This window comes from Delphinus delphis, chromosome 16, assembly GCF_949987515.2.
Source record: "Delphinus delphis chromosome 16, mDelDel1.2, whole genome shotgun sequence".
NCBI lineage: Eukaryota > Metazoa > Chordata > Mammalia > Artiodactyla > Delphinidae > Delphinus > Delphinus delphis.
The window spans coordinates 4,521,651-4,546,499 of NC_082698.1; the positions used below are offsets into that span (position 1 = coordinate 4,521,651).

The 24,849-nt window shown below is 53.0% G+C and overlaps 1 protein-coding gene across 2 annotated transcripts in view; it reads right to left on the reverse strand.

Annotated features, from left to right (window-relative positions):
* The window catches only part of PTPRE (protein tyrosine phosphatase receptor type E), a 96,454-nt gene that overhangs the window by 39,769 nt on the left and 31,836 nt on the right, over positions 1–24,849 (reverse strand). For both annotated transcript variants that reach the window (XM_060033844.1, XM_060033843.1), the window contains exon 2: positions 6,178–6,296. In XM_060033844.1, the coding sequence (XP_059889827.1) occupies positions 6,178–6,289 (112 nt within the window). In that variant the 5' untranslated portion in view covers positions 6,290–6,296. The remainder of the gene's footprint in view (positions 1–6,177; positions 6,297–24,849) is intronic.

Consider the following 24,849-nt stretch of genomic DNA (forward strand, 5'->3'; position numbering starts at 1 on the left):
TGGGGGAACAGGCCCGGGGGGCCCGCCTTCACCCCCGTTTCAGTGGAAGCCCCTAGAAGGCATGACTGGACCGTCATCGCTCTGACTCACAGAAGCACCAACAGGGCCCCGCAGCCCCCCATCTCGCACCCCTCCCCACGTATCCCAAAGGTGTAACGGGTATCTCACCCCTGGGCCGGGAGCTCTGCCGCCGGGGCCCCGCGCTGACGCCGGCACCCTGTGGGTGGTCAGTGCTATACTCCTAATAAACGAAGGACTCTTACAGACCTGAGTGACTGCTAGACGTGGAAGTATTAAAACCTGAGGACAGCGGTGAGGAGGTGACCTCAGCCACCGTAAACCTGGCCAACCTATGACACGCCCCCGCTCCAGGCTGCCCCACGCCTCTGCCACACGAGCTAGTGATGTTCAGGGACCACTGCAGCTGAGCTGGGAGGCTGGGGATGCCAGGCTGAGATCTCTGCTCAGTCCCTCCCTGGGAGCCCCTCCGCTACAGAGGCTCCTCCCCGACCCTAGGAGCCGACCTGCCTGCAGCTCCTCGGAGCACCCCCGAACCCTGCCAGGGCTTTGGAGCAACTCAAGCCCAGACTGATGGGGGAGACGCCTGCTACCAAGGGGCAGAGCTGGGCCCAGCCCCAGAGAGGCCACTCAGCTCCATCCCTGCCCATCCAGATGCAGCCGCAGAGCCTGGCAGGTGCCCTTCTGCTCTCCCGGGGCGTCCCTTCTGTCGAACTCCCCACTTCTGCATTTGCTCAGCTTAACCTTGGCAGTGACTGACGGGCCAGCTCGTAGGTCCGAGGGCTGGATGGGCCTAGCTGAGCGTGCAGGCCTGCCAGGAGCTTCAGGTGGGCACCGGGATCACAGACAGCCCACCCCTGGGGCCGTCAGGGGCTCCAGGGTCCAGCCTCCGCTTTCATGCTGCCCGGAGTCAAGGCTGCAGTTACAGACGTGGGCAATTCCACGGCACACCCTCAAGGAGCGAGGCGGAATGACCCAAGGCCCCCAGAAAGGGGCCGTGTACCCGGACAGAAGCGATGGGCCACAGGGACAAATGGGTTCCCCTGCTCGGGGTCTCTGTCAGTTGTCAGCAGCCGCGGCTGTTATGGAAGATGGAGGTCAGGCGGGAACAGTCAAGGACCAGCAGGCCCCGTGGGGCTCTGGGAACTGGCGGGGTGTCCATGCCCTGTCCGCGGGGCTGGCCGCGTCTTAGCCCCAGCTCACGGGGGCCAAGGAGAGGTGCACGTGGCGTGCTCAGTTCTTCCAATTTACCGAAGGAAGAAATCTATATTTTTACGTAAAAATTATCTGATTTTTAAATATTGGTAAGCAATTCAACCCAAATACAATTCTGAAAACCAATGTGGGTCAGAAAAACCCTCCGCAGGCTGGGCTGTGTTCCCGGGCACCAATGGGCTCCCGACGGGAAGTCAGGGTGATGACTAAGAGGAAATTCAAGTCTCTTTCTGTTTTCATTTCACGGTGATGTGACTCAGACTGGGTGGGGCTGAGGGTCACGGCTGGGGAGCAGAGCGGGGCTCTCCTGGAGGTTAGTACCCCGGTGGTCCACTCAGAGAGCCTTCTCCCCAAATCTCCTCCAATTCTATGCAGCCAATGCTCCAGGTCAGGTGCGCATGGATGTTCGTGCAAATTTATGCCCATGCACGCCTGAGAAGTGTGCACACGTGTGTGTCGGCTTACATGCAATCTGGTCCTGGAATTTGAAAGTCAGGGGCTGCCTTGTGAGTCCTGACCTCAGTCATGCACCTGCACGCTTAAACTTGTGCGGCTCGCCCGCTGTGCTGGACGGCCCTGTGAGGTGAGGGTGGGCAGCAGGGGGTGGGGAGGCCCCTTGGTTCCCCCCTCAGCCCTAAAGAGTTCTGTGTAAGGCCTTGACAAAGGGACCCCCCCTTCTGGGGTCCCCTCTTGTAGGAAGGGGGGTACTGGATGATGTTCCTCCAATGCGGATCTGCCCTGCCTTGGGGGTCCCTGGGGGAGGGAAGAGTTGGGGCAGGGGTGGGAGAGAAGAGGAGGGAGGGGAAGAAGGTGGCAGAGCAGCTGTGTTCTGGTTGGGGGGCGGGCAAGGTCCCTGCAGGACCCGCTGTTTACCAGCAGAGGGCGCTTTAAAAGTCTGCTCCCACCCTGTACCTCGTGCGTTTTGCTGGGTTCTGGTCGATAGGAGCAACACAGGGATCCAGGCCTGCTGCAAAATGTTCAGACCAAACACAGCACAGTCACGGGCAAGGGCCACCCCTTCTTGTTCCCAGAGTTACACGCTGTCCAACCCGTGCGGTGTATCTGCCCTGACATTTTCCCTACACGTTCACATTCATAAACCTACAGGTTCGCTGATAACTGGAGGCCTAACGACTCTCTCATCACATCTAAGACTCCAGGGATCGTAAGATGTGCTATTACTTTAAGAACCACTAAGAAAGGAGAAAAGATATTAAGGCACACTTCAGGATACAGTGATGTGAAATGTGGGGAAGAAAAAACCAGATGAACTACGGTATCTGGCAGCTCTGCGACTTGCCTTTCTTGGGTCGTCTGTCTTGGAGAGTTTCAGTGTCAGCACACAGGAGCCTCTTCATTTTGTTTAACTGCCCCTTGAATTTCCACTTTTTGGATAAACCAAGAGTGGGATGGACACTTAGGTTGTTTCCAACTTTCTGGCTATTACCTACAATTCTGCAGCTCATGTTGACATCTTTGTGTATCTCACAAGGGTTTCTGTAGGCGAGCTCCTGGAAGTGGACCCTTTGTATTCTGTCCACACACGTTAAACTGTAATCGAAACTGCAAACTGCCAATGTTTCCACCTTCCACGCTCACCTGGAGTGTACGATGGAACCTGTTTCTCCCAGATATTAGTAATTCTTTTAATTTCTGTCAATCTGATAAGTAAAATGATACCAGTTAAATTTGCATTTCCCTAATTTCTAGACGGTTAGGCGCCTTTTCATGATTCACAAACATACTTAATTAGATATTCATATTTTGCCTGGTCAAATTTTTTACCGTTTTCCTACTGTCTTTTTTTTGTTTCTTGTTAATGTTTAGGAATCCTTCGTATAATCTGGACAATACCATTTTGCTGTACAATTTATAGATATTTACCTTCAACTAATTGTGTAAAATAATGTCTCCTGATGATAATTTAATACATTTTGTTCAGTGAGCAAATGAAATTATTCCCGGTTATTTTGGAACACACTGGCAAAGCACTGTGATCATCCCAAACGATGCTTCATCCTTCTTTTGGGGAACAGGTGAAGTTTCAAAGGGCACCTCACACGGTCGTCAGGTGTCCTCCGGAACTCTAGGCCACAGGAGCCCATCTACTTACATAACAGGGGCCCTGAGCCAGATGATTTCCCTCTTGGAAGTGACCAGAAGCCACTGCCATGCCTGCAGAGGCTGCAACAGGTGACTTTCACATGCGTTCTGGTGGGCACCAGGTCACACAGCCGTCCCGCTCCCTGTAAGGACACCTGACAGCCACAGCCAATTATCAGCCAGGCATTTTGTTTTTAGGTGAACCCAGGAGTGGGGAGCCCGTCACCCTGACGGTGACCACAGCGCCATCTGCAGGTGCATTCACACAGCTGCAGCGTCTCTTCCCCACTTTTGGGCAAAGGATGCTCTCTGCCTGGTTGAATGTTTTGTTACATGTTCCTGCAGGTGTTGGGCACTGGGCCAGCCAGAGGCCAGCTCCCCTCCGCCCATCCCAGGGAAGCACCGTCCTGAGCATCCCGGGCTGCAGTGCTCCGCCAAGGACCCGGCACCCAGAGGGCCGGCTTGAGACGAGGCAGCGTGACGAGCACAGTTTCTATTCACTGGGGCTTCTGGTCTTTCTTTTCTGTGGTTTTGAATTTCTCTGGGGTTTCAGTGTGAAGAGGGTGCTGCTCAGTGCAGAAGATGGCCAGGAGCCTAGAAGGGCTCTCCTGGCTGGGTGCTCAGGTCAGCAGGGAGCCTCACTTGTCCCTGCTCTTAGGGGCTTTAGTAGGATGTTTGTCCAGGGTTAGGAAATCATGGAAAGCCCTCGGGCTGGATGGGGATTGAACTCTTGACCCCAGGCTGAATGGTGGCAACTCTAATCACCTTGGTCAACTTTTTCCTGGAGGGAAGTTGATAATTTTTGTTCTCCCGAAGGTCTGTGATGAGCAAGTTGTGAGGCTTCATGTGTCAACTCGACTGGCCACAGAGCGCCCAGATATTGGGTCAACGTATCTGAATAAGCTGGGTGTTTCTACAGGGAGGCCATGTGGATGAGATCTGGCATCTGAGCTGGTATTCTGAGAAAAGCAGATTGCCCTCTGCACTGGGGGTTGGGCCACATCCAATCAGCTGAAGGTCCGAATAGAACAAAAAGCCGGAGCCTCCCACGAGGAAGAGGGAATTCTTCCTGCCTGACTGCCTTCCAACTGGGGCGTCGCTCCTTCTGTTTCTACGGCAGCCTGCCCGTCTTCAGGCGGAGAGTGAAGACTGGCAGTTTCCACAGGAAGACTGGCACCCTGGCTCTGCAGTCATGTAAGCCAATCCCTCATAATAAATATACATATAATTATATATCTTATTGATTCTGTTTCTCTGAAGAACCCTGACCAATACACCAAGTGATCCCTATCAGAGAATTCCTTGAGTTTTATGTCTGGGAGTCTTGGGGGAAGGAGGGGATGGGGATGGAGCAGCAGGTGTGGGAACTGGCAACAGGTCTGGGTGCAGAGCGGAGGTCCAGTCCCTGCTGGTTACAGGCTCCTGCTGGCCCTGCCATGGGATGGAGCTGGCAGGCACAGACAGGCCTACAAGTCTACCAGGGAGGCATGGCGGTGCCCAGGAAATCCATATCAACTCCTCGGGGACCTGGAACCCACCCAGCTGGGCCTCCCTCTGTATCAGGCACATGTCCAAGAAGAAGATACCAAAAGATACTGAACAGCCGACTCTCGGTTAAGAGTCTGGCCGGATGACCTACGACATAACTGTCCCGCTAAAAACGGCCAGCGTCGAGGAGTCCTCCACACCCCAGCACGGTTATCTCTCTTAATCCTCACAGCACTGCTAAGAAGTGGGTACTATTATCACCGCCATCTACACCTGGGGATACTGGGCACAGAGAGGGTCAGCGACTTACTCAAGGTCACTCAGCCACTAAGCTGCAGAGCTAGATGTGAGCACAGGCGGGCGATTCAGGGGCATCTGCTCTTGCTTCTCTTCTCTCCCTCTCCTCTTCTTTTAACCTTGCATTTACATTGTTTTATGGAGGTAAAGTTTCCAAGCTCTAAAACACACCCATTTTAAGCATACGACTCAATGACTTTCAATGAATTCACAGAGCTGTGCCGCCATCCCCACAATCCATCACCTCCGCTTCTCCATCAACCCACTAAGACCCCTCCTGCCATGTGTGCTCACTCCCCGTCCTGCGCCCAGCCCCAGTGATCTGCCTGTCCCGGGCGCTTCACATACGTGGAAAACACAACACGTGCTCTTCCCTGTCTGGTCACCTGGCATGTTTCTGAGATCCACCCATATTGTCTCATGTATCAGGCATTCCTTTTCCTTTTCTCCTTTTTAACTTTCAAAGTATAAAAACAGTGAGAGACTAGAGTAACGAACCCCCACGTATCTGCCCCCTGACATTCTTGGATCAACTGTGTGCGTCTGTGGCCTGCCCCACTATGCATTCTTTTCCAAGTCACTCCTAGATATCTTGTCGTTTCAGTTGTCAACATTCAAGTATGCGTCTCTAAAAGGTACGGACTCATGTTTTAAAATAAACCTAACTACTATACCAATATCTCGCCCCACAATATGAATTTCTTAATGAATGGCATCAACTGTCACGCCAGCGTTTAAATACCCCCCACTGACACATCCACGTTTGTTCAGGGCTGCTTTGAGTTGGGTTCAGCACAACGGGGGCCATCCTGCCCTCCGTCCCACCAAGCTGACACGGAATCTCAGCCCAGGGCAGGGGTGGGAGCTTATGTCTGCTGCCTCCCGAGTGCTCAGCTTTGCTCCAGTCAAATACGGAGCACTGCTCTCCTAGCCAGCCTGCCCTACAGACGTGCACACTTCCCACGCACCTGTCCATCACCCCGCAAGGCCATCAGGAGGCGGGGCAGTGGGCAGTGCGGGCAGGAGGGCAGGGAGGAAGAGGCGGGGGGCCCTTACCTGCGGTCGTGGAGGTCCAGTTGCTCTGCGCGGTGGTGGTCTCGTTGCCCTTGAAGGCCTTGGCGAGGGGCAGGCTAACACCGGCCAGCAGGAGCGGACAGAAGGGCTCCATGGCAACCCTGCAAGAGGCAGAACGGGCTCAGAGGGCTCGCCCGCCACCCACCTGGGGATGGCCAGCCTCCACCGAGGCGGGAAACTCAGGGAAGACACAGAGGACTCGGGAAGAAAAACAGTGGGCCGGGGATCGGGGTGACAGTGGGACCCTTTGGGAGCGTGGCTTTGTCAGTCTGCGGTGGGGGGAGGTCTGGTACTGGCACGGTTTCTACCTGCACTTGGGAAGTAGCCCCACCTTAGAACAAGCCAGGTTAGTAGCGCCATAACCACCCGCAGGTTACAAAAGCTCCTGCTGTTTTTGTTCGTTTGTCTGTTTCGGGAGGGAGAGAAGAGGCCAAGGACGTGGAGGTGCCAGGGGAGAAGAAACTCTTCAAACATCGCGAGGTCTGCGATTCCGAGAGGCAGCTTCACAGACCCTGCAAGAGGCCCGGTCACCTTGGCTTGAGGATTGCCGACGACAGTAACTTGCTGAACGTACAGGAACATTTCGCTGTGCCCGTGGTGACACGGTGCAGTATTTCCGTGTTGCATCACAGCAGTCCAGAGATGCATCAGCGCCCTAGGTTACGTAGCCTGTGGCCACAGGGCTGGGGGGCTGGAAGGGGGGTCCAGCCACCTGCACAGGGTCCCCCTTTGCTGTCCCTCGGCCACAACCACAACTACACCCTGGCCCTTATTCCGGGTGCCGGCCTTGAGTACCTCCTACCAGAGCTACAGGAAAAGGTCCCCGAAAAACTCCAGCCCCTGGCCGTCCACCTGTCCCACACTCCGGAGCCTGATTAACTGTCGTGAAGCTCAGCTCAGTCCCCTGCCTCGTGAGGTGTGAACAGTGACTTGGGGATGAAGAGCTGGCGTCATGTCACTGCTCCTCTGAGCCAAGCACTTTGCCGGCAGCTTTCCTGTATCACCCCGTGTAATCTTCACGACTCCGGGCTGATATCAGGCCTTGCATCTGGACTCTGCTCCGGTCTGAGCTCTTAGGGGAAGCAGAGGGAAGCCCCCTCCTGGAGGAGGGGTCATGGTCAGCTCATCTCTGACAGACCCACTCGGGCACCTCGGGGATGGGGGAAAGTATTTATTGGGTGGATGGGCAGACGTGCTGGGCAAACCCAGACTGCAACGCGGCTCGACAGAGAAAAAGGCTCTTTCGCCCAGGAGACCTGCAGGCGGTCACCTGGGACCCCCTACGCAGCGCTCCGTTTCGGCAAAGACACCATAAATCCTTGGGAATCATGATAGTGACCTCTTGGTGGTACAGAAACCCCTCCCGAGGGCTCCCTGAAGCTGAAGGTGGGCAGTGGCACCTGCCGGGTGGGATCTGGTGCTGATGATGCAGGCGTGTCCTCCCTCCTGGGCGCCCTCCTCCGTTTCCATCCACGAGCCCTGTCCACAGTCAGCCTGGGCGCCCAGCCCTACAGATGGCACATTCCTGCAAGAAGCCTCCCTCGGGAATACGAATGGACCAAAGCCAAGAAACACTTGTAATTAGAGAAGGCTCTGAATGAACGCAAAAAACCCAATCATTTTCTAGCAATCACCACTATTAAAATGAAACCATTCTGAGCACAGTATGACAATTATCCCAGAACAACTACCATAGTCATGATCAACACTTTTAGTTCCTTCTTCTTTTTTGTTTCCAAGATATATTTTAGATTTACTAAGTGAGCCATACATGCAAAATAGCTCTCGCTCTGTGAGCACCTACTGTGCGCTACCCCCTTTCTATGGGTATCACCCTCACAGAAATCCCTCCAGGACGGAGCAACTGAGGCCCCACGGGGGAGCTGGTCCATATCCAGTCCAGAGGAAACTCAGGAGCCGCTATTCCAATCCTGGGCCGCTGGAGACAAAAGCCCTCAACCCCTGACAGGCACTCTGCATACACTGCATTAAAAAGTTGTTATTGAGCACTGTTATGATACTCTTAATATATGGATAAAGAAGATGTAGTACATATATACAATGGAATATTACTCCTTTCTAGAACGAAATAATGCCATTTGCAGAAATATGGATGGATCTAGAGATTATCATATTAAGTGAAGTAAGTCAGACAGAGAAAGACAGATATCACATGATATCACTTATATGTGGAATCTAACAAAATGATACAAACGAACTTATTACAAAAGAGAAACAGACTCACAGACATAAAAAAACAAACTCGTGGTTACCAAAGGGGATAGTGGAGGTGGGGAGGGATAAATTAGGAATTTGGGATTAGCAGATACACACCACTATACGTAAAATAGATAAACAACAAGGACCTACTGTACAGCACAGGGAACTCTACCCAATATCTAAATATAAAAATATAATATACATAAAACTGAATCTCATATATATAAGAATACATATATAACTGAATCACCTTGCTGTACTTTGCTGTACACTTGAAACTAACACAATATTGTAAATTAACTATACTTCAATAAAAATGAGAAAAGGAAATGAGATCACTAAAAAAATATATTTGAGTAAATTGTAGTGTAATTGATTAGAAGGTATTAATTGGTTTAATACAACCCAGAGAGGCAGAATTCCTAGGTGGAACATTTTTCTCTTCCATGCATTAATTTAAAAACCCTCCTTTCCAAATGTTCAACGATCTAAAGGGAGGCCAGACAAGACCAGCTTATCAGGAATCAGACACCATGAGTTCTGCAAGGGCCTCCTGGAGCAGCAGGTGATTTGCCTGGTGTGACCAGCAGAGGGCACTAAACGTTGCAGAATTCAAACCCAGCCCACCACCTAGAGTCCCTTAATCATATCACTTAAGAGGCCAATGACAGCTTGCCAGTCCCTGGCCATTCACCCTCAAAGGGTTTGCACAAGCTACCCGATAAACACAGACACGAATCAGTACAAAAATAATGCTTCAAACAGTAATTAAATCTATACTGACTTTGAGTGATTCGTATTTAATCAGTGCTTGTGCGCTCACCGAACGTGAAGTACTGTGGGGCGTAAAGCACGTTGCTCTCCAAAACTGAGATTATCAAAACAGATGATTTCCAACAAAGCAGACTTTACTTTTACACCTTCAAAAGTCAGCCAGCTATACATTTGATTAAAATTGTCTTTTTCTAAACCCCATTTGATGCCTTTTCAATACTATTCTTTGGGAAATGGCTCTGGGGCAGGCAGCCCGCTTGGTCCTGGAGATGCAAAGATGAATACAGACCTGTCCCTGCCCTAAAGCAGCCCTCCTGAGCTGGAAGGACGAGTGGCAAACAGCTACCCCTAAGACACCCACTCTCACGTTCTGGAGACGTGGGGCCACAGCACCAAGGAAGGAAGATGGGGGCGGTGATTCACCTGGGAGGTCACCAAGGCTCCCCAGGGGTGGAGGGCTAAGCGGTCCCTCCAGGACACAGAGGGGACGGACAGGGGCTTGAGGGAGACGACAGCACGACCTACTGTCCAGACAGTGGACGGTTTGTTCTGCTGGACTTCTGGTACGTGAAGGTAGCAGGGATGAGCGAGGCAGAAAGATGGGGCTGAGTTGAGAAGGCCCTTGAGTGCCATGGTAAAGCGTTTGGTTTGGTATTAAAGGTTCATTTTCCATCAACAACCTAGACTATCAGAGCCCCCTCACAGTACAGTGTTTAGGACTCGGTGCTTTCAATGTTGGGGCCCAGGTTCAGTCCGTGGTTGGGGAACTAAGATCCCACAAGCCTGGAGGTGCAGCCACAAATAAATAAATAAAACCCCCCAAAACCAAAACAACCCCCGCCGAAAACCTACATTATTGGAACCACTGGGGGCATTAAACAAAGATGCCAATTCCTGGGCCTAACTCCAGATTCCAGATGTTGGAAATCTAAATATATGGGCAGTGATGGGTTTTACATAGACTGAAGCTGAAAACCTTGGCTCTGAGCAACGAACCGCCATGGAAGTTTCGAGTGACTGGAAGCCATCAGGAGCCAGTTAAGATGGGGAGGGAAGCGGGGGGTGATGTAGCCTTTGCTGCCCCAGGATGGTCCCGGAGCATGGGCTTCACCTGGGAGCTGGTTGGGAATGCAGGATCCAAGGTCCCACCCAGACCTCTCACCCTCTCGGAAGGTCCCTAGGTGGTTCCTATGCGCGTTACAATTTGAGATGTGCTGGTCTAGGCAATAGATGGAGTAGGTCTGGACTAAAGCAGGACCATGGGAATGGAAGGGAGGCAGCATGTGAGGGGGGTTTCAAGGGTGGAATCCACGTGGATGGTAATCAGCTAGACGTGGTGAAGAGTCGGGTGTCAGAGGCGCTGGGATTTCCATATTGGGAGGTGGATGGGAGGGGACATCATTCATCAGCTGAGACGGGGGAGTGGGGCCCCGCTTTGGGGGGCTCCTATGACGTGTGACAGGCTAGCTGAGCTTCCTCCCCCACCCTCACCGAAATCCCACGGGAAATGTCCTGCTGTCCTTGCAGCGGGACGACAAGTTGTATTTCAGGGGGCTGTGGGCCATTCTAGTGGAGACCACCAAGAGGAGGGGGGTCTGGGGATTGGCTGGAAGGGAGGGGTGGGCTTGAGTTCACTCCAAGGGTAAGTGGGAGGGAGATAGGTGAGGATTGGGGTGCTTGGCTCAGGGACGGGAAGGGGAACTGGGCGGGAGACCGGGCAGTGGCAGCTGGGGGACAGAAGGAGGACAGAAGCAGATGGAGGTGGAATCAGAGCAGGAGAGGGCTTCTCCCGCCCCCTGCCCACTCCCCCCAGCCCTGGCTCACAAGCTTCCCCTCACGCGCGACCCTATCTCTCCTTTCCCTTGACTTGTCCCATCAGCTTCTGAGGTCCAGCAAGTCTGAGACCGACGCTTGCTCCCTGGGGTCCTACCACCCGGTGTGAGTTACAGTCATTTGGGTGTTGGGTGACCCAAGCAGACCGGGTACTGTCCCAGCCACCCCAGACGATTGGGATCTTCAGCGCTTTGAGGGCTGGCGCCTTCCCTGAGCCGGTGTCTTTGAGGAGGGGCTGCCTGGCTGACCTCTCCTGCCCAGCGGGGCCTGGAAGTGCCCTTTCCAAGTAGCCCTGGGTGTCCTGGCAGACTGAACCAGACTGCCCCCTGCGTCCCCAAGAGGGTAGTGTTTTCCTTCTGCAGCTCCAGCCCCTCCCAGGTGGTTCTTCTGTTCTCGATTACATTGATAAAACACACGAGGCTCCTTCACAAAGGAGCAGATGAGGATTTGGGAGCCATCGTGCTCGAGATTTAAAGCCATGGCACTTAGAGCCCTCAGAATGGGCGCCGTATACCTCCTCATCCAAATCAGGACCCTTTTGAGAGTGAAGGAGGGGCTAAAACAACTAAAGCTATATGCTTTCTAAAATAATTATTGAAGAGCATTTTGGTCTTATTAAAATGGGAAACTATTAAGGAGTTCTGTTCAAAAACTATTTTTTAAACTTAAGAAAAAATTCTAGACGACAAAATTAACGTATCAATGCACATTACAGCAATATTTGGGGGGAAAAACCTTTTTATATTGTCTTTCTGAAAATAAAATAAAAACATGAACAGAATATTTATTCTCAGTACATGTCCACCTGCTCCAATAAATTTCTTAGCCTTGTCTGTTCTTAGTATGTTTCACTTTTAATATATTCTTCAATATCCTTAATATTTACATCTCTTCATGAAATTGCCTGTAATTTTTTTCAAAATAGCATCTTGTGAGCTCTCATCACTGAATTTGTTTATCCCTTCCTTGCTTTTGTAGGAATTTTTATGTCTTCCTGTTCATAAACTCTGTTTTTAATACTTGTAATTCTATAAAAGTCTCAAAGCTGCGAGTTTTTGCTTTTGTTTTGTTCTGTGGTTGTGTTTTTTGGTGTTCTGTTTGTTGATGGCTACTATTAAATATTTCCAACTAATTTATAACAGAATGAAGCCAACATTTAGGGCCTCATTTAGAGAAAAGTTCACCATCTTTGGACTCTCAGATTGATTTACAAAGTAATTCTTTGACGGCCTAAACATTTCTGAAATATGATGCTCAATAGAGAAGGGAGAATGCATGCTATCAGCCGAAGTATTTTAGAAAATTCAACATCGGCTTCATTACCAAACATTTTTAGTTCAATTACTCTTGTAGTTATCGCCATTTATAAAGTCTGACATCCTCAGCTTCCATTTTAACGGACAGAACATCCCGTTGGTTTGGACACAATTATAAATTATTTGTATACCACAATCAATTCTGAGGGGGATACACTTACCACAAACATTTATATTATCCTACAAAACAAATAACTGTATCACAGATGTTGAATTCTTTCATCAAATTTGCAGTAACATCAGCAATCACGTCAGGTGCTTATCTTTGACGGAGCAAATTTTCAAGTTGTGGTTGGATTCCGTGAAATGGAAAAACCACTGAACTAAGATTGGAATTAACTGATTTTCTGTTTGAAAATCACTATTTGACAATGACTCTGATCTCAAACTGGCCTCGTTCGATGCTTTGTGAGGTTCGTCTGCTACGGGAGCATTAACACGTATCACTTCACCTTCAGTAAACGCACAGTGACACCTGGAGCTGAAAACAGGCAAAATTAACGGAGAAGAGCCGTCTGAGCTAAACGAAAAGTCATGCTTTGCGGGGCACTACGTCCTGCATCTTCCATCCGTCATCCTCAGGCACAGAGCTCCTAAAACAGCTAAGCAGATGCGGATGCAGCAGTGCCTTGGGACTCAGGGGAAGGATAGTGATAAACGGGTCTCCACTGACCCTCCACTCAGCAGCGTAGATGACAGAGGAGAAGGTGGCCAACTCCAAGGGCCCCCCGCTGGGTGAACCTCAGACCACGCTGCTTCCACCCACCTGGGATGAGACGTGGAGATGCCTACAGACGGGGATGGGTGGACTAAACCTCGGTGGCTAGGTTTACACACACGTCTGATTTCAAAGGCATGAGTTTACTGGCTCGTTGTGTGAACCCTGTAAACCTGCAACGATCTGTTGGGCTGATTATTTGTTCATTCGTTCTCTCCTCTTTCAGTGATATTTACCGAGTCGACTGTTTGCCAAAGTCTGGAGAGACAACGGAACAAATCGAGCACCGAGCACCGCCTTTTCCTCCCTCAGAGCTCATGTTTCAGCAGGAGACAGGAAATAACTAAATAATGACAATGCAACTCTGACGTGCCAGGAGGGGGCCACACACAGTGAGGTGGCAGCACCTGGCGGGGACACCTACCCTGTGCAGGGAGGTCTGAAAAGCCGCCTGGGGAGAGGGGTGTCTTCTCAATGAGGAGTCAACCGGTCCACGGTGGGAAGTGGGAGGAGGAAGCAGGGGGGCCCCCCATGCAGAGAACGTGGTCCTTAGGAAGCCCCAGGACCTGCCCAGGATAAGGAAGCCCGAGGGTCTCTCCTGGCAACGCTGAGGAGGGTTACCTTAAAAACATCCAGGAAAAGCTTTCCAGCAGGATGGTAGTAAAGCTCACTCCACTGGGCAGAATGACTCCTGCCCCGGGGCTTCCTGAGGGCGGAGCTGCTCTCATGCGTGCGTCCATCTGGCACAGGGGAGATGCTCAGGGAACGTGGTGGAAGGAAATAAACCCCTTAGGCAAAGCAGAGCAGGTTCCTGTCCCTCTTCTACTGGGACTGAAGGGGCCCAACTGCGTTTAGTGTCTCTCTGTCTCTGTATCTCTGTTGCTCTCACCTTCTCTCTCTTTCTCTCCTCTCCCGCCCCCACCCGGATGAAGGTCTTTGCCAGGCCACGTCACCTCTCTGACCTTCCTTCCCAATTAGTAAAACAAGAGGATCCAATGAGATAATAACTGTGAGTGAATCTTGTGAACTCATCGGCCTGGGCTGGTTATTGGAACTACCGGGGCACCACGCGTGCTGCAGGGAGACTTTAAACTCAGCAAAGTGACGGCTACTATTTCCCGAGAAGACCTCCGCCCCATCACTCCCCCGGAAGCAGCCAGGGCAGTGGGCACAGCCTGGGGCGGGGAAAGCAGCTGCTATTTCCACGACAGAGCCCGCTGGCCCGGAGCCTGGATCCTCACTCGCTCTGTGGTCCTCGTCAAGAACGTCTGTGGAGGTTGTGCTCTCCTGGGATGGTCTTTGTCGAGGGAGATAAGCTCCCTGTTGTCCCACAAAAGAACCATTTCTCTGCAAACAAGCTTCAGAAACAGCTTGGACAGATCCGGCTGTGCCACACTGATGCCCGGGAACCACCAATGCACGTAGGTGGGGCAAGGCGCCGGCAGCCCTGAGCCCAAGTGCGTGCGCCCGGCCCGGCTGTGCAGGGCCTTAGCCAGCCCATAATCAGAGTCCCAAGTCGGCCCCAACCCGGACACATGGCTTCTCTCGCTTGTCCCCCTGGGCTTTAGTGACGGGTCTCTCAGCTGTGCTGGGAGCTGCGGGCCAGGAGCAGAAGCAGTGCGAGCCTCCTCCAGCTAGGCACAGCCCATGCCCCTTGTCACCTACCCAGGCGGGGCAGAGCCAGGGCCAAGGGCACTGTGTCCCCTGCTCCCCAATCTTTCCTGGGGAACGCCGGTCACAGTGACCTTCAGAGGCAGCTGGAGAAAGGAGAAGGTGGAAGAGCTCAGGGTGGGCGACTCCGCCTGCTCAGGCGGTGGGCTCAGGTCCCAGAGTGGTTGCGTGTGTCCTCCCGGGGCGAGGCCTCCAGGCTCCACAGAGACCCCCCCACACACACAACCCCGGCCCGGAGGCAGGCAGAGCCGTGCAGATCCTCCATCTAACTGCAGACAGAAACGGTTCCTCACCTCCCCTGAGCACCATGGCTTAGAACGTCTGCCACCCGCCCTCTCTGGAAGGTTCTGAGGATAATGGATGAGACAGGCTGGGGAAGCTCAGTGCTCTCTAGGAACCCAACCCATGCTCCTCTGGTCTCCAGAGCAGAGGCAACCTGCCAGGCCCCTGGCCAAAGTCGGACGGAACCACCCGATGGCCTCCCTCTGCCTGCCCGGCTCTCCCTGCGGGAGGCTCGGGGTACACACACCCTTTGCCCCCAGGCCTCTCAGCCTCTTCGCTCCTGCCAGAAGAAGTCAGGCCCCTCGGCAGCCTCCCGCGGCTGTCACACCCTGTCATCTCAGCCGGCCAGGTCTGCCGACTGGAGGGGGCATCTCTGGCGCAGGCGAGGGGCTCTCTCTGCAGCTGCTTATCCAGGCCCTCAGTGGAGGGCAAGCGGAAAGAGAAAGGCCAGCCATCGGCCCCTCTCAGGTGACCCCAAACTGCTTTATGTACCCTTCAACGCCACGTGTGCGCAAAGCCTGGTGGGCTGTATGCACGGGTGGAGAGTTTCACACGCTCCCAGGCCCGCAGTTATGCACACGCTGCCCGCACCCTTCCGGGCGAGGGAGCAAAGCGAAGGCCAGGAGGACGAGCCTTCTGCCTGCTGACAAATCCCGAGGGCAGAAAGGCAGCTTCAACCAGGAAGATCACACATGGTACCTCAATGATCCCAGAAAGCCAACAAGCACTGCTGTTCACCTACAGTCGGGGTTACCGCTCGACACCCGTGGGGTGCGGGTCGGTGAGAGATGAACCTGGGGCTCCGGGCATCCCTCCATCCCTCAGGCCCCTGAGAAAGGACTGTGCTTGGAAAACCGCCGCCAGGAGCACAGACAGCGGGTTTCCTCAACTGCTCGCCTGGGAAACAGACAGGACAGGGCAGCACCAGTTTTCTGAAATGACCCCTAATAAGACAAGTCAAGCCCTTTCTGCCTGCCGGGCACAGAGCTGAGCCCCTCCCAGCCTCCTGATAAACCCTTGAGAAAGCAGGGACCGCTACATGCCTTGGGGCCTTGATTACCTAGGTATCTGGTACCTGACCCCACCACGCCTGTCTTCTAGAAAATCAGGACAATATTACCCACGGGGCAAAATTATTACTTTTCTATGCATTGGGGAAGAATGAAAAGAAGAAGAAAGATGTATTTTCACAGTAAAGGAGAAATAAGCCCAGACCTTTCCCAAGCTTCGGGGGTGAATATACTTACACAAGAGAGATTTCAATAACAATTGTAAGACCCCCTGAAGCAGGAAAATGTGCGGACTCAGCAAGTTCCCCTGTATCCACAGCCATCCCGCCTTTTCAGAGAAGGCTTTGCTTATTAGAAAGGAAAAGATGCAAAAGGGTACTTTTCATCATAGCTGCTGAAGGTTGGAACTTAATTGCTTTTGGACAAAGGTAACTGCACAGGTCTAAATGTCAAACCCTTGAAACATCACTAAAAGGAGACTAGCAAGGAAGCCCATGTGTTAGGAGAGAAAAAGGGGGAAGACAGCCAGGGGGAAATGAAGGAGGCAAGCCTGGGCAGCTCGGCCAGGCAGGGCCTGCGTCGCCCGTTGTGTCCCCCAGGGTCCCCTCGTCTGAACCTCCCCTGACAGCCGCCCAGAGAGGCGGGCGCCACCGCTGCCTCGGACAGACAAGGACAAGGGAGGTCAGAGGGTGAGTTGCTGGCCACCACCCAGGCTGTCAGGGCAGAGAGCACTGGGGGAATGAGGGTGCCCTGTCCGCAGCCTGAGGCACGTCCTGGGCTCAGCGAATCCCCGAGACAAGAGAACTAGAGAACTCAGCTCAAGGAGAGGCTGGGTCCTGAGTGAGAGGACGCAGTGTGGGGAGATGGGTGTGAGGAAAGCAGATGTCACGGCCACCGTTAGGTGATGTTACTTGGCCTCGGAATAATGGATACCACAGTCTTTTACCAAATTTGAGGCCATGAGTTCTCAATCCATTAGGAAAAATGGCCCTTCCACAGAGCTAACTAAATTCTCTCCCTTTTAATTGGGGAAAATATTGATACAATAAAATCAGCTGATGTAATAGCATCTGAAAATGTATCTTGCCGTTTGATGACAAAGTGATATGTTTAGGAGACAGAGTGCTGCCTGCTTTTAGGAGCAGAAGGGGCCTCTCTGCTCTCCTCTGCTCTCCACCATCAAAGGCCTCTCTGCTCTCCACTATCGAAGGTTTGCGTCAAGCTCACCGAGGTCCACGGGCCTCACAAAGAAAAGTAGATCCTGAAAACTGCGAGCAATGAGCACGTCGACCTATCATCCAAACTCTCTGCATGGTTGCTTTTCATCACTAACCTCAGAGGAATGACTGGAGGGACTTTGAGAGTTCTCACCTCAGAGAGAAGATGGGCCACGTGTTTAATTCAAGGACAAGCGAGTCCTCGAAATGGAGCCCGGATGGACGGGTGTGGGTCAGCCCTCAGACACGGCCCCACTGGCTCCGGGCTTGGGCCACGCGTGCTGTCTCTGAGGTTCTCCAGGGCTCTCTGCTGTCTGGCAGGAAGGTCTCTGAGCAGAGCCACCCTGGACCAGTGGGGGTGAGAAGTGAGGGCAGCTCCAGTCTGTGAAGCCTCCCACCTCCCAAGGCCTCGGCGGCCAGCCTGGAGGGCAGCTTACAGCGTCCCAACCAGGCCGGTTCTAACCACAAACGGCAGAGACATGAAGACACTTGGTGTGTGGGACACAGTGGGGCCAGAGCCGGAAAGGAAGTTGCCCTCCCCTGTGAACACCACGGGGACAGGCCCAGGCTGGCCACCCCAGCTCCCGGAGGCCCTCAGTCCCCACGCCCGGCACGGGACTCTGGCACTCGCCCGCTCCCACGGGGCGCACACGCTCGTGTACTGCACGTGGGGCGCGGCTTTCCCCCCGCAGGCCTCTTCCTCCCCACTTCTCTGCGCTCCCGAAGGGCAGCTTCCAAAGTGTAAAGATGCTCTATGAGGCTGTGGGCAGCGTGGGCAGGTGAGAGGTTTGTCGCAGGTGCCGGGAGGTGGCGCTGGGGATGCTGAGTTGCAAAAGGAGTGTGCAGAGCTGCGGGCACCCTGCTGCGTGGGGTGTTCCCTGTCACTAAGGCTACAGCAAAGCAGTCTGCCGACCTTTCCACCCTTGGGATTTTTGGGGGCTTTCCTTGCCGGGGCCCCTCGATTCCCACCCGTCTGTAAACACACACCCACCTGCAGCCCATTCATGCCCAACCCAGAGTTCACGATTTACCACCACTGGGGAAGCCCAGAGAACTCACGGCCACAGGGCAGGTGAGAGGCCCCCCCTGCAGGCCGGCACACTGCAAATCCACACAAAGGGCACATGTTGCCGTGAGTGGGACACGCCACAGCAGAGGGACAGCAGGCCGGCCGCAACGCAGCAACTTACTTTCACATATTTTATCTGCGAGGCCCTTTGGCTAAATGATGGGTCCGGTACGATGAGTAATTCAGGGCCGCTGGGACTGCTCGTCATGAGCGGGCAGTGACACAGCCACGCTGAGTGGTTTCCAGGTTTAAAAGCCTTGCACACGGGAGAGGATAGGGTCCTGATGTCTCGGCGGAGCTCGGTGTGTCTGGAAGACAGCAGCACCCATGCAAGGAATGGGAAGGATCGGAAATGTGTGCCCAGAAGACTGGAGGAACACTGGGAAGTAGGGCTGCCAGATAAAACGCGGAGCACCCCGATATCAGCACGCCCCGAATATTTCACGGGGATACTTATACTCATCCGCTGTTTACTGGGAACTCACATCTCGCTGGGCTTCCTTTGGCTGGTTTTAATTTGCTATATCTGGTTCCCCTATCAGAGGGTGTCAGGGTCGTGGTCTGCAACTCGCTGGAAGGAGGGGCGTCTAGCCCAGAGAACAGAGAGGAGCTCTATGGAGAAAGTGACCTCGGGGAGGAGCTGGCTTGGAGGAGGGGCGGGACAGTGCCTTCAGGGTCAAGTCTGCAGCCCTGTGGGCCACCCGGCAGGTCACGTCCATCAGGCAGGTGTGACGCTCCGAGGGGGTTCTGGCTGGAGGTGGAGCTTGGGAGCTGCCAGCAGGCAGGTGACCTTGGCAATGGCTAAGGACCTGAGAAAAGCAAAAGTGAAAGAAGAAATGGGGCATGGGGTGAACGCTGGGACCGCTGACATCTAGAGGCTCCCGGAGAAAAGAAAGTCAAACAGACTAGGAAGGAAGAGTCAGACAGATCTGGGAGAACCAGGGGACAGGCAAAGGAAGGGCTGATCGCTGCGAGGAGGTGGGAACCGGCAGGGCTGGCCCCTGGGCCCCAAGACCTGCCCGCCAGGGGGCGCAAGTCCTTTCTCCGTGGTAGCTGTGACCCTGCAGTGCAGGGCTGTTGACGTCCTTTCTCCTCCAGTGGTCATGGCAATGGAGATTTCCACGTGTCCAGTTTGGGAGTTAGTCTGCCGTGACGCTGACTTTCACTCTCCTTTAGAAAACTACAGCACAAGCTCAGATCATTCACCTAACGGGTCAGATTTTCCAGATTCTGGGTCTCACTGAAGTCCTGGCAATTCAGACCCTTCCAGACATGGGGCCGGAAACTGCACTACACCAACGCTAGTGAAGAACACAGTCATGAGTACGTGGATCTCTGGCCAGTCCTTGGTCCTGAGCTCCCCTGGCCCAGCCCAGGCAGACGCAGACAAGGGCAGCCCCAGACCCTCAGCTGAGATTCCCTGGGAATGTGGGAGTTTTCCCAGCAGAACTGGGAGTTCTGTTACAAACATCACAGACTTGGTTTGAGGACTGTCTAAAGTAAAAGTCTCAACACGAAATCCTTTCTGTTTAGTAAAGTCAGTAGAATTTAACATGGTGATTGGACTGGGATCTTTCACCACTCAACTTCTTCCTAAAAAGTAGGTAATTTGTCCTCCATGGCAGGGCAGAGGGTACATGACATTTACTTTAATCTCTCTCTTGTCCTCATGTCACGTTCTTCTCTTGTGTTCATGAGATTGGGGGCTCAAAGGAGACCAGGTGTGCAGGAGCTGCCTGCAAATGGGCACTGATTGCTCAGGTACACAGGGCGAGGCTGCGTGGACGGGCTCAGGTCTACAGGGAACGTGCAGGCACAGGGCGCACAGGACCCGGCTTCCACGCCCAAGTTGGCTCCTGTAAACTGAACTTTACATGATTCGAGAACAAGATTTGATTTGTTGGATGAACGGGTACATTCTGGAAGAAGAGGGTGTACAGTGTGGGGGAATACGAGCCCTGGAAGTTCAACCTCTGCCCAAATGTGACTGGTCTCTTGGAAACTTTCAGTTATTAGATTCAGGGGGAGAAAGCAGGTGGCTGTGGACGGATGTCTCAGTTTACTTGTCTGGAAAGCGGGGTAATAAACCTACTGTTATTCCATCCTCAGCTGGCCGTGTGCTGAGCTTACCTCCTTAGTGCGAGGCTTAGAACCTGGAGAAGGCATTTCCCTGAGCAAAGCAGGGGCCCGTCAAAGGAACAGACGGAGGATCCCAAGCAAAGTGTCCGCACTGGGAATTCCACCAAATCTACTACCGCTCATGCCGACACAGCAACAGAGAGCGGCAGCCGCTCTTCAAGGAATTCAGGAAGTCCATTACGTCTAAGAGTGAAAGGTCCTTTATAACTCATCTCTCTGCTTTATTTTATACGGACTCCTGAAGACCTGTGTGCACACGTGTGGACTATAGGCTGAAATGGATTTCATCAAAGAATTCTGAAAAATCACAAGGACGACATAAAGCCCCTGTGTATCTGAACCCCCCCTGTACTGGTCCACACTGAATCCCCTGCCTGCCCAACTGAACAGGGCCTGATACTTGGGGCCGATCAGCACAGCGAGGGGCTGAGGACACGGCAGCACTCTTCCCTGGCCACTAGGAAGGACCCGTAAGAACACAGGCGTGTCTGTGAGTCTGTTAGGGGATAATTTCAATTTCCTACAGAAGTTGCAAGTTCCAATTATGCAACGTGTCCTCTATGAAGAAAAAGTGAAGAGCTGCTTCTGTAAGAATTAAGTTTTTCTCCATTACAATAGAGACAACAGACTGACAGGTGACTGAAGATCCAAGGAAGCTTCTCCAAAGCACATTTTCACCGACCCCAAAGCTGTACTTGAATGTGTTTAAACGCCAACGAGCCCACCGACCAGTCACCTACTAGAGAACATGAAACTGACCATGTTTCCACAGTTGGGGCCAAATAAGACAGGAATGAAGTACAACTAGACTTTTATTGCAGAAGTTTTTTTTCCCTATTGAAAAGAAAACCATCCTTCTTATTATCAAAAAAGAACAAAGGAAGAAACCCCTGAAAACCTCTAAGTGTAACTCTCCATCCTGAGTGGCAGTTACGTAAAACCAGAGATGACAGACGAAGGTTCTGCTGCCTCACCTGAAATACTGTGAACAATGTCTCACAATCAATCGTTCGTGAGCGTCACGAATTACCAATAATTAATTTTTCCTACACTTGCAGTAGCTGATTGTCATTTCACAGAAGATATAACATCACTGAATCCTTTCTTCAATAAAAATTACGACCTCAGCAGTGGCAAGACAGTTCTGTTGGGATAGTCTTTAGATCTTACCAAAACCAACCAAATTATTATTGCAGAATAACTGTTTATGAGCCAGAAAAAAAATGCCCAGAAGACAGAAAGTTAACCTCTACAGATATAAGCGAACAACGATTAATAGACACCGAGGATCCTGCCCCAATGCCTTCTCAGCTCTTGTTACTATTTCAATCAGAGATCGCCATGGCCCTAGGGGAGGGTGCTATCAACTTATGTGTAGCAAATACGAATGGTGATTTACTCCCTGGGAAAGGTACTAGGATTCTTTTTTGTTCTCATCATATTGTACCTTAATATTCACGGCGATGTCCTGGTGCTACAGCCCAAAGCACTACAATCTCACTGAGGGTGACTCTTCAGCGATGGTGGTTTCTTTCCACCCGAGCCGTCATTTCGGGCCTGTCCACGCGGCTCTCCTGGGCGGACGCCACCCATGCCTTCGTCCACTTGGGCAGCGCACCAACCTCCAGGGCCCTGTCCCTGCCCCTGCCCCTGCCCTGGGAAGCTCTGCTCTCTCCACCCTAGCCCAGCGCCCTGGCGGTCTCTGCTGGTGCCTACAGCGGGTGGGCTTTGATCCATGTGGCTTCCCGTCTGCTCCCTCTTCTGAACTTGAACGTGATCTCCTGGGAGTCATGCCGTCTTGGGGTCTTGCATTTCCTGAGGGCGGGGAGCATGGCGGGGAGGTGCTACACAGGGGGAGGGCAGAGTTTGCAAAGCATCCAGTAACATTGTAGGGACGTTGCCAGAAGGAGGCCAAGGGAAGGCCTGGGCCTCTGCCGGGGGGACGGCTTGGGGTCGGGGAAGGACAGGCCCTCACCACTCTGAAGCTGCCGTGCCTCCTTTTCTGGACCCGAATTTCACTAACAGCCGGAAGAACACCCATCAGGGCCACGTGGATCCACCTGCCGATGCAGGAAGATTCTCAGAGGCACAGACACCATTTTCAAAGAGCCCGGGGAGCCCTGGCCTGCCCTGCTTTCTCACTCGGCCCTCATCTAGGGTCCTGCCTGACAAGCGCACCTGCAGGGAGTAGGTGTGCTGGGTGGCCCTGGGGAGCCCAGGTGCTGCTGAGGGAGGAGGGGCTTGTGCTTTAAGTGAGGCATGTGAAGAGTTCTCCGGGGCTTCAGAATATGGTCAGGACACCTCCGAGGGGATGATCAGGTAAGACCACTTCCTCTACCTTGTGACTTCCACTCAGCTTTCACCTGGGCTGTGTCAGTAAATCAGTTTGTGACGTCCTTCAAACAGGGTCCGTAAATAAGCCAACACTTCCATCCCTACCTCCAGGGACGGTAAGCCAACACCCTCCAGCTAATTGCTTAGATATCCTTGCTGCAGCCTTGGGTTAATTGAACTCAGCAAATATGCCGATCGCCTGGGCACAGAGCTCGGCCAGTGATCAATAACTAAGTGCACATTCTACAATCGTCCCTGAAAACTGAGGTTGATTACACTGGAAATCAAAGCCCTTGGGAAAAAGACGTAAAATCGACAAAAACGTCAAATAAAGATGGTGACTCTTCACCTAAAAGCAGCCTCAGGAGAAGCAAAAGGGGAAAGAAAGATCCAGTAAGAAACTTGGAACTCCAGCAGCATTTTTGTCCTTCTTTGCTTCCCCGCAAGAGCATTTTTAAAGGTGTCTTTGGACCTTCTCTTCCCCTCTGTAGCAGGCAACCTAGGTCCTGTAATGGCTGGTGGCCAGACTCCTGGGCAGAGTGCAAGAAAGCAGAAGAGATCGCTGTGTGACCCTGGGTCCCGGCAGGAGCGTTGGATGACAGACTCTTGGCTTTGGAGGGGGCTGCAGCTTGACTTTCTTCCGAGTGCTCTGCTTGGGCTAATTCTGGAAACAGCGTGCGTTCCGGAGCGCCCACTCCCTGGGGAAGGGTGGAGGTGGCCCCGGGAGAAGGGCTGCAGAAGCCGCCCTGAGGCTGCAGGTGTCTGTGGAACAAGGTGCCAGCCGATCACTGCACTTTAGCTTCCATTAAATCCAGCCTCTGCCTCCATTCTGTGAGCAGCTCCCAAACCCGCAGGGGCTTTCGCTCTGGCTGCCGAGGCTCACAGGATGAGGACCCTGGCCCCGCCGAGGAGGCCACAGTCTCCCCCACGCCAGCTCAGCACATGGAGGATGGACGCCACCTGCACCTGAGACACTGGCTCTCAGCGCCTGGGTCCTCTACCCTCCTGCGCACAAGTGCCCTCTCCTTGGGTTGAGCAGGGCTGAGATACGGTTTAACCACGCCTCTCAACTCAAGTGGCTCCCAGTAAAGTCCATCCCTCCCGGTGGCCCCAGGCTGGACCAGGAGCCTCAGCGCTGTGAGCTTGTCCAGGGCTGTGTTCTTGCTAGTTCGATCCACACGAAACCGGAGGGAAAGGCACCAGCTGGTCGGAGTCCCGGAGGACAGTGGAGGCAGGGCTTCCCAGGGGGCGGGCCAGCTGGCCAGGGGATCCACAGAAGCCACTGGCCATTTTGTCATTCCAAAGCCCAGTGTGTCGTTTTGTTACCTAATATAAACTGAGGCGAGGTCAGATCCAGAGTTATCTAGTCATCCATGCTCTAAAACCCAAATACCGACCCACGGCCAGGCTAAGGCGGTTTCTCTTGTACACTGAACCGTCCTTAAGTAGGTTTCTGTTGCTGGCAACCAAACGGCAGAAATTCAGTGGAAGAAAACTGCTTGTATTTGTGGTCCGATGATATTATATCTGGATCTGGGGTCAAGAGATCAATCAGCAAAATCAAGTAAAAACTGGCTTTGCATCAGTGCAAGATGTCACCCTTGAGTCAAGAGCAAAGTCGGGATTTTCTGAGGCACAACTGTGCACCTTGTCGCATCTAAAGCACATCACTGGGTTGCTTAAATTCTGACACCTCGGTAAGAAGGCCCGCCGTCAATTACCAGCGATCAGTTTTCCTGGCTTTGGGCATAATTTCTCTGCCTTTCATTCCCACAGTAGCCCCTTGCAAAGCGCACACACACACACACACACACACACACACACACACACACGCAGCTTCCACCTCCCAGCAAAGCCTTTTGGGAGCCCAGGGAGAGAATCCTGATCTCCCTGGAGAGGCTCCTGGTGCTTCCTTGTAACAAGGGACCCTGCACAGGGACCATCACTGAGTTTGGGCAAAGCCAGACTGTCCATCCTCACAGCTCATATGCAGCAGGGCAGGGGTCCTGGAGGGGCACAATGGGTGCTGTCACCCTGCACCTCCCACGGGACCCTGCCCTAGCAACCCTTC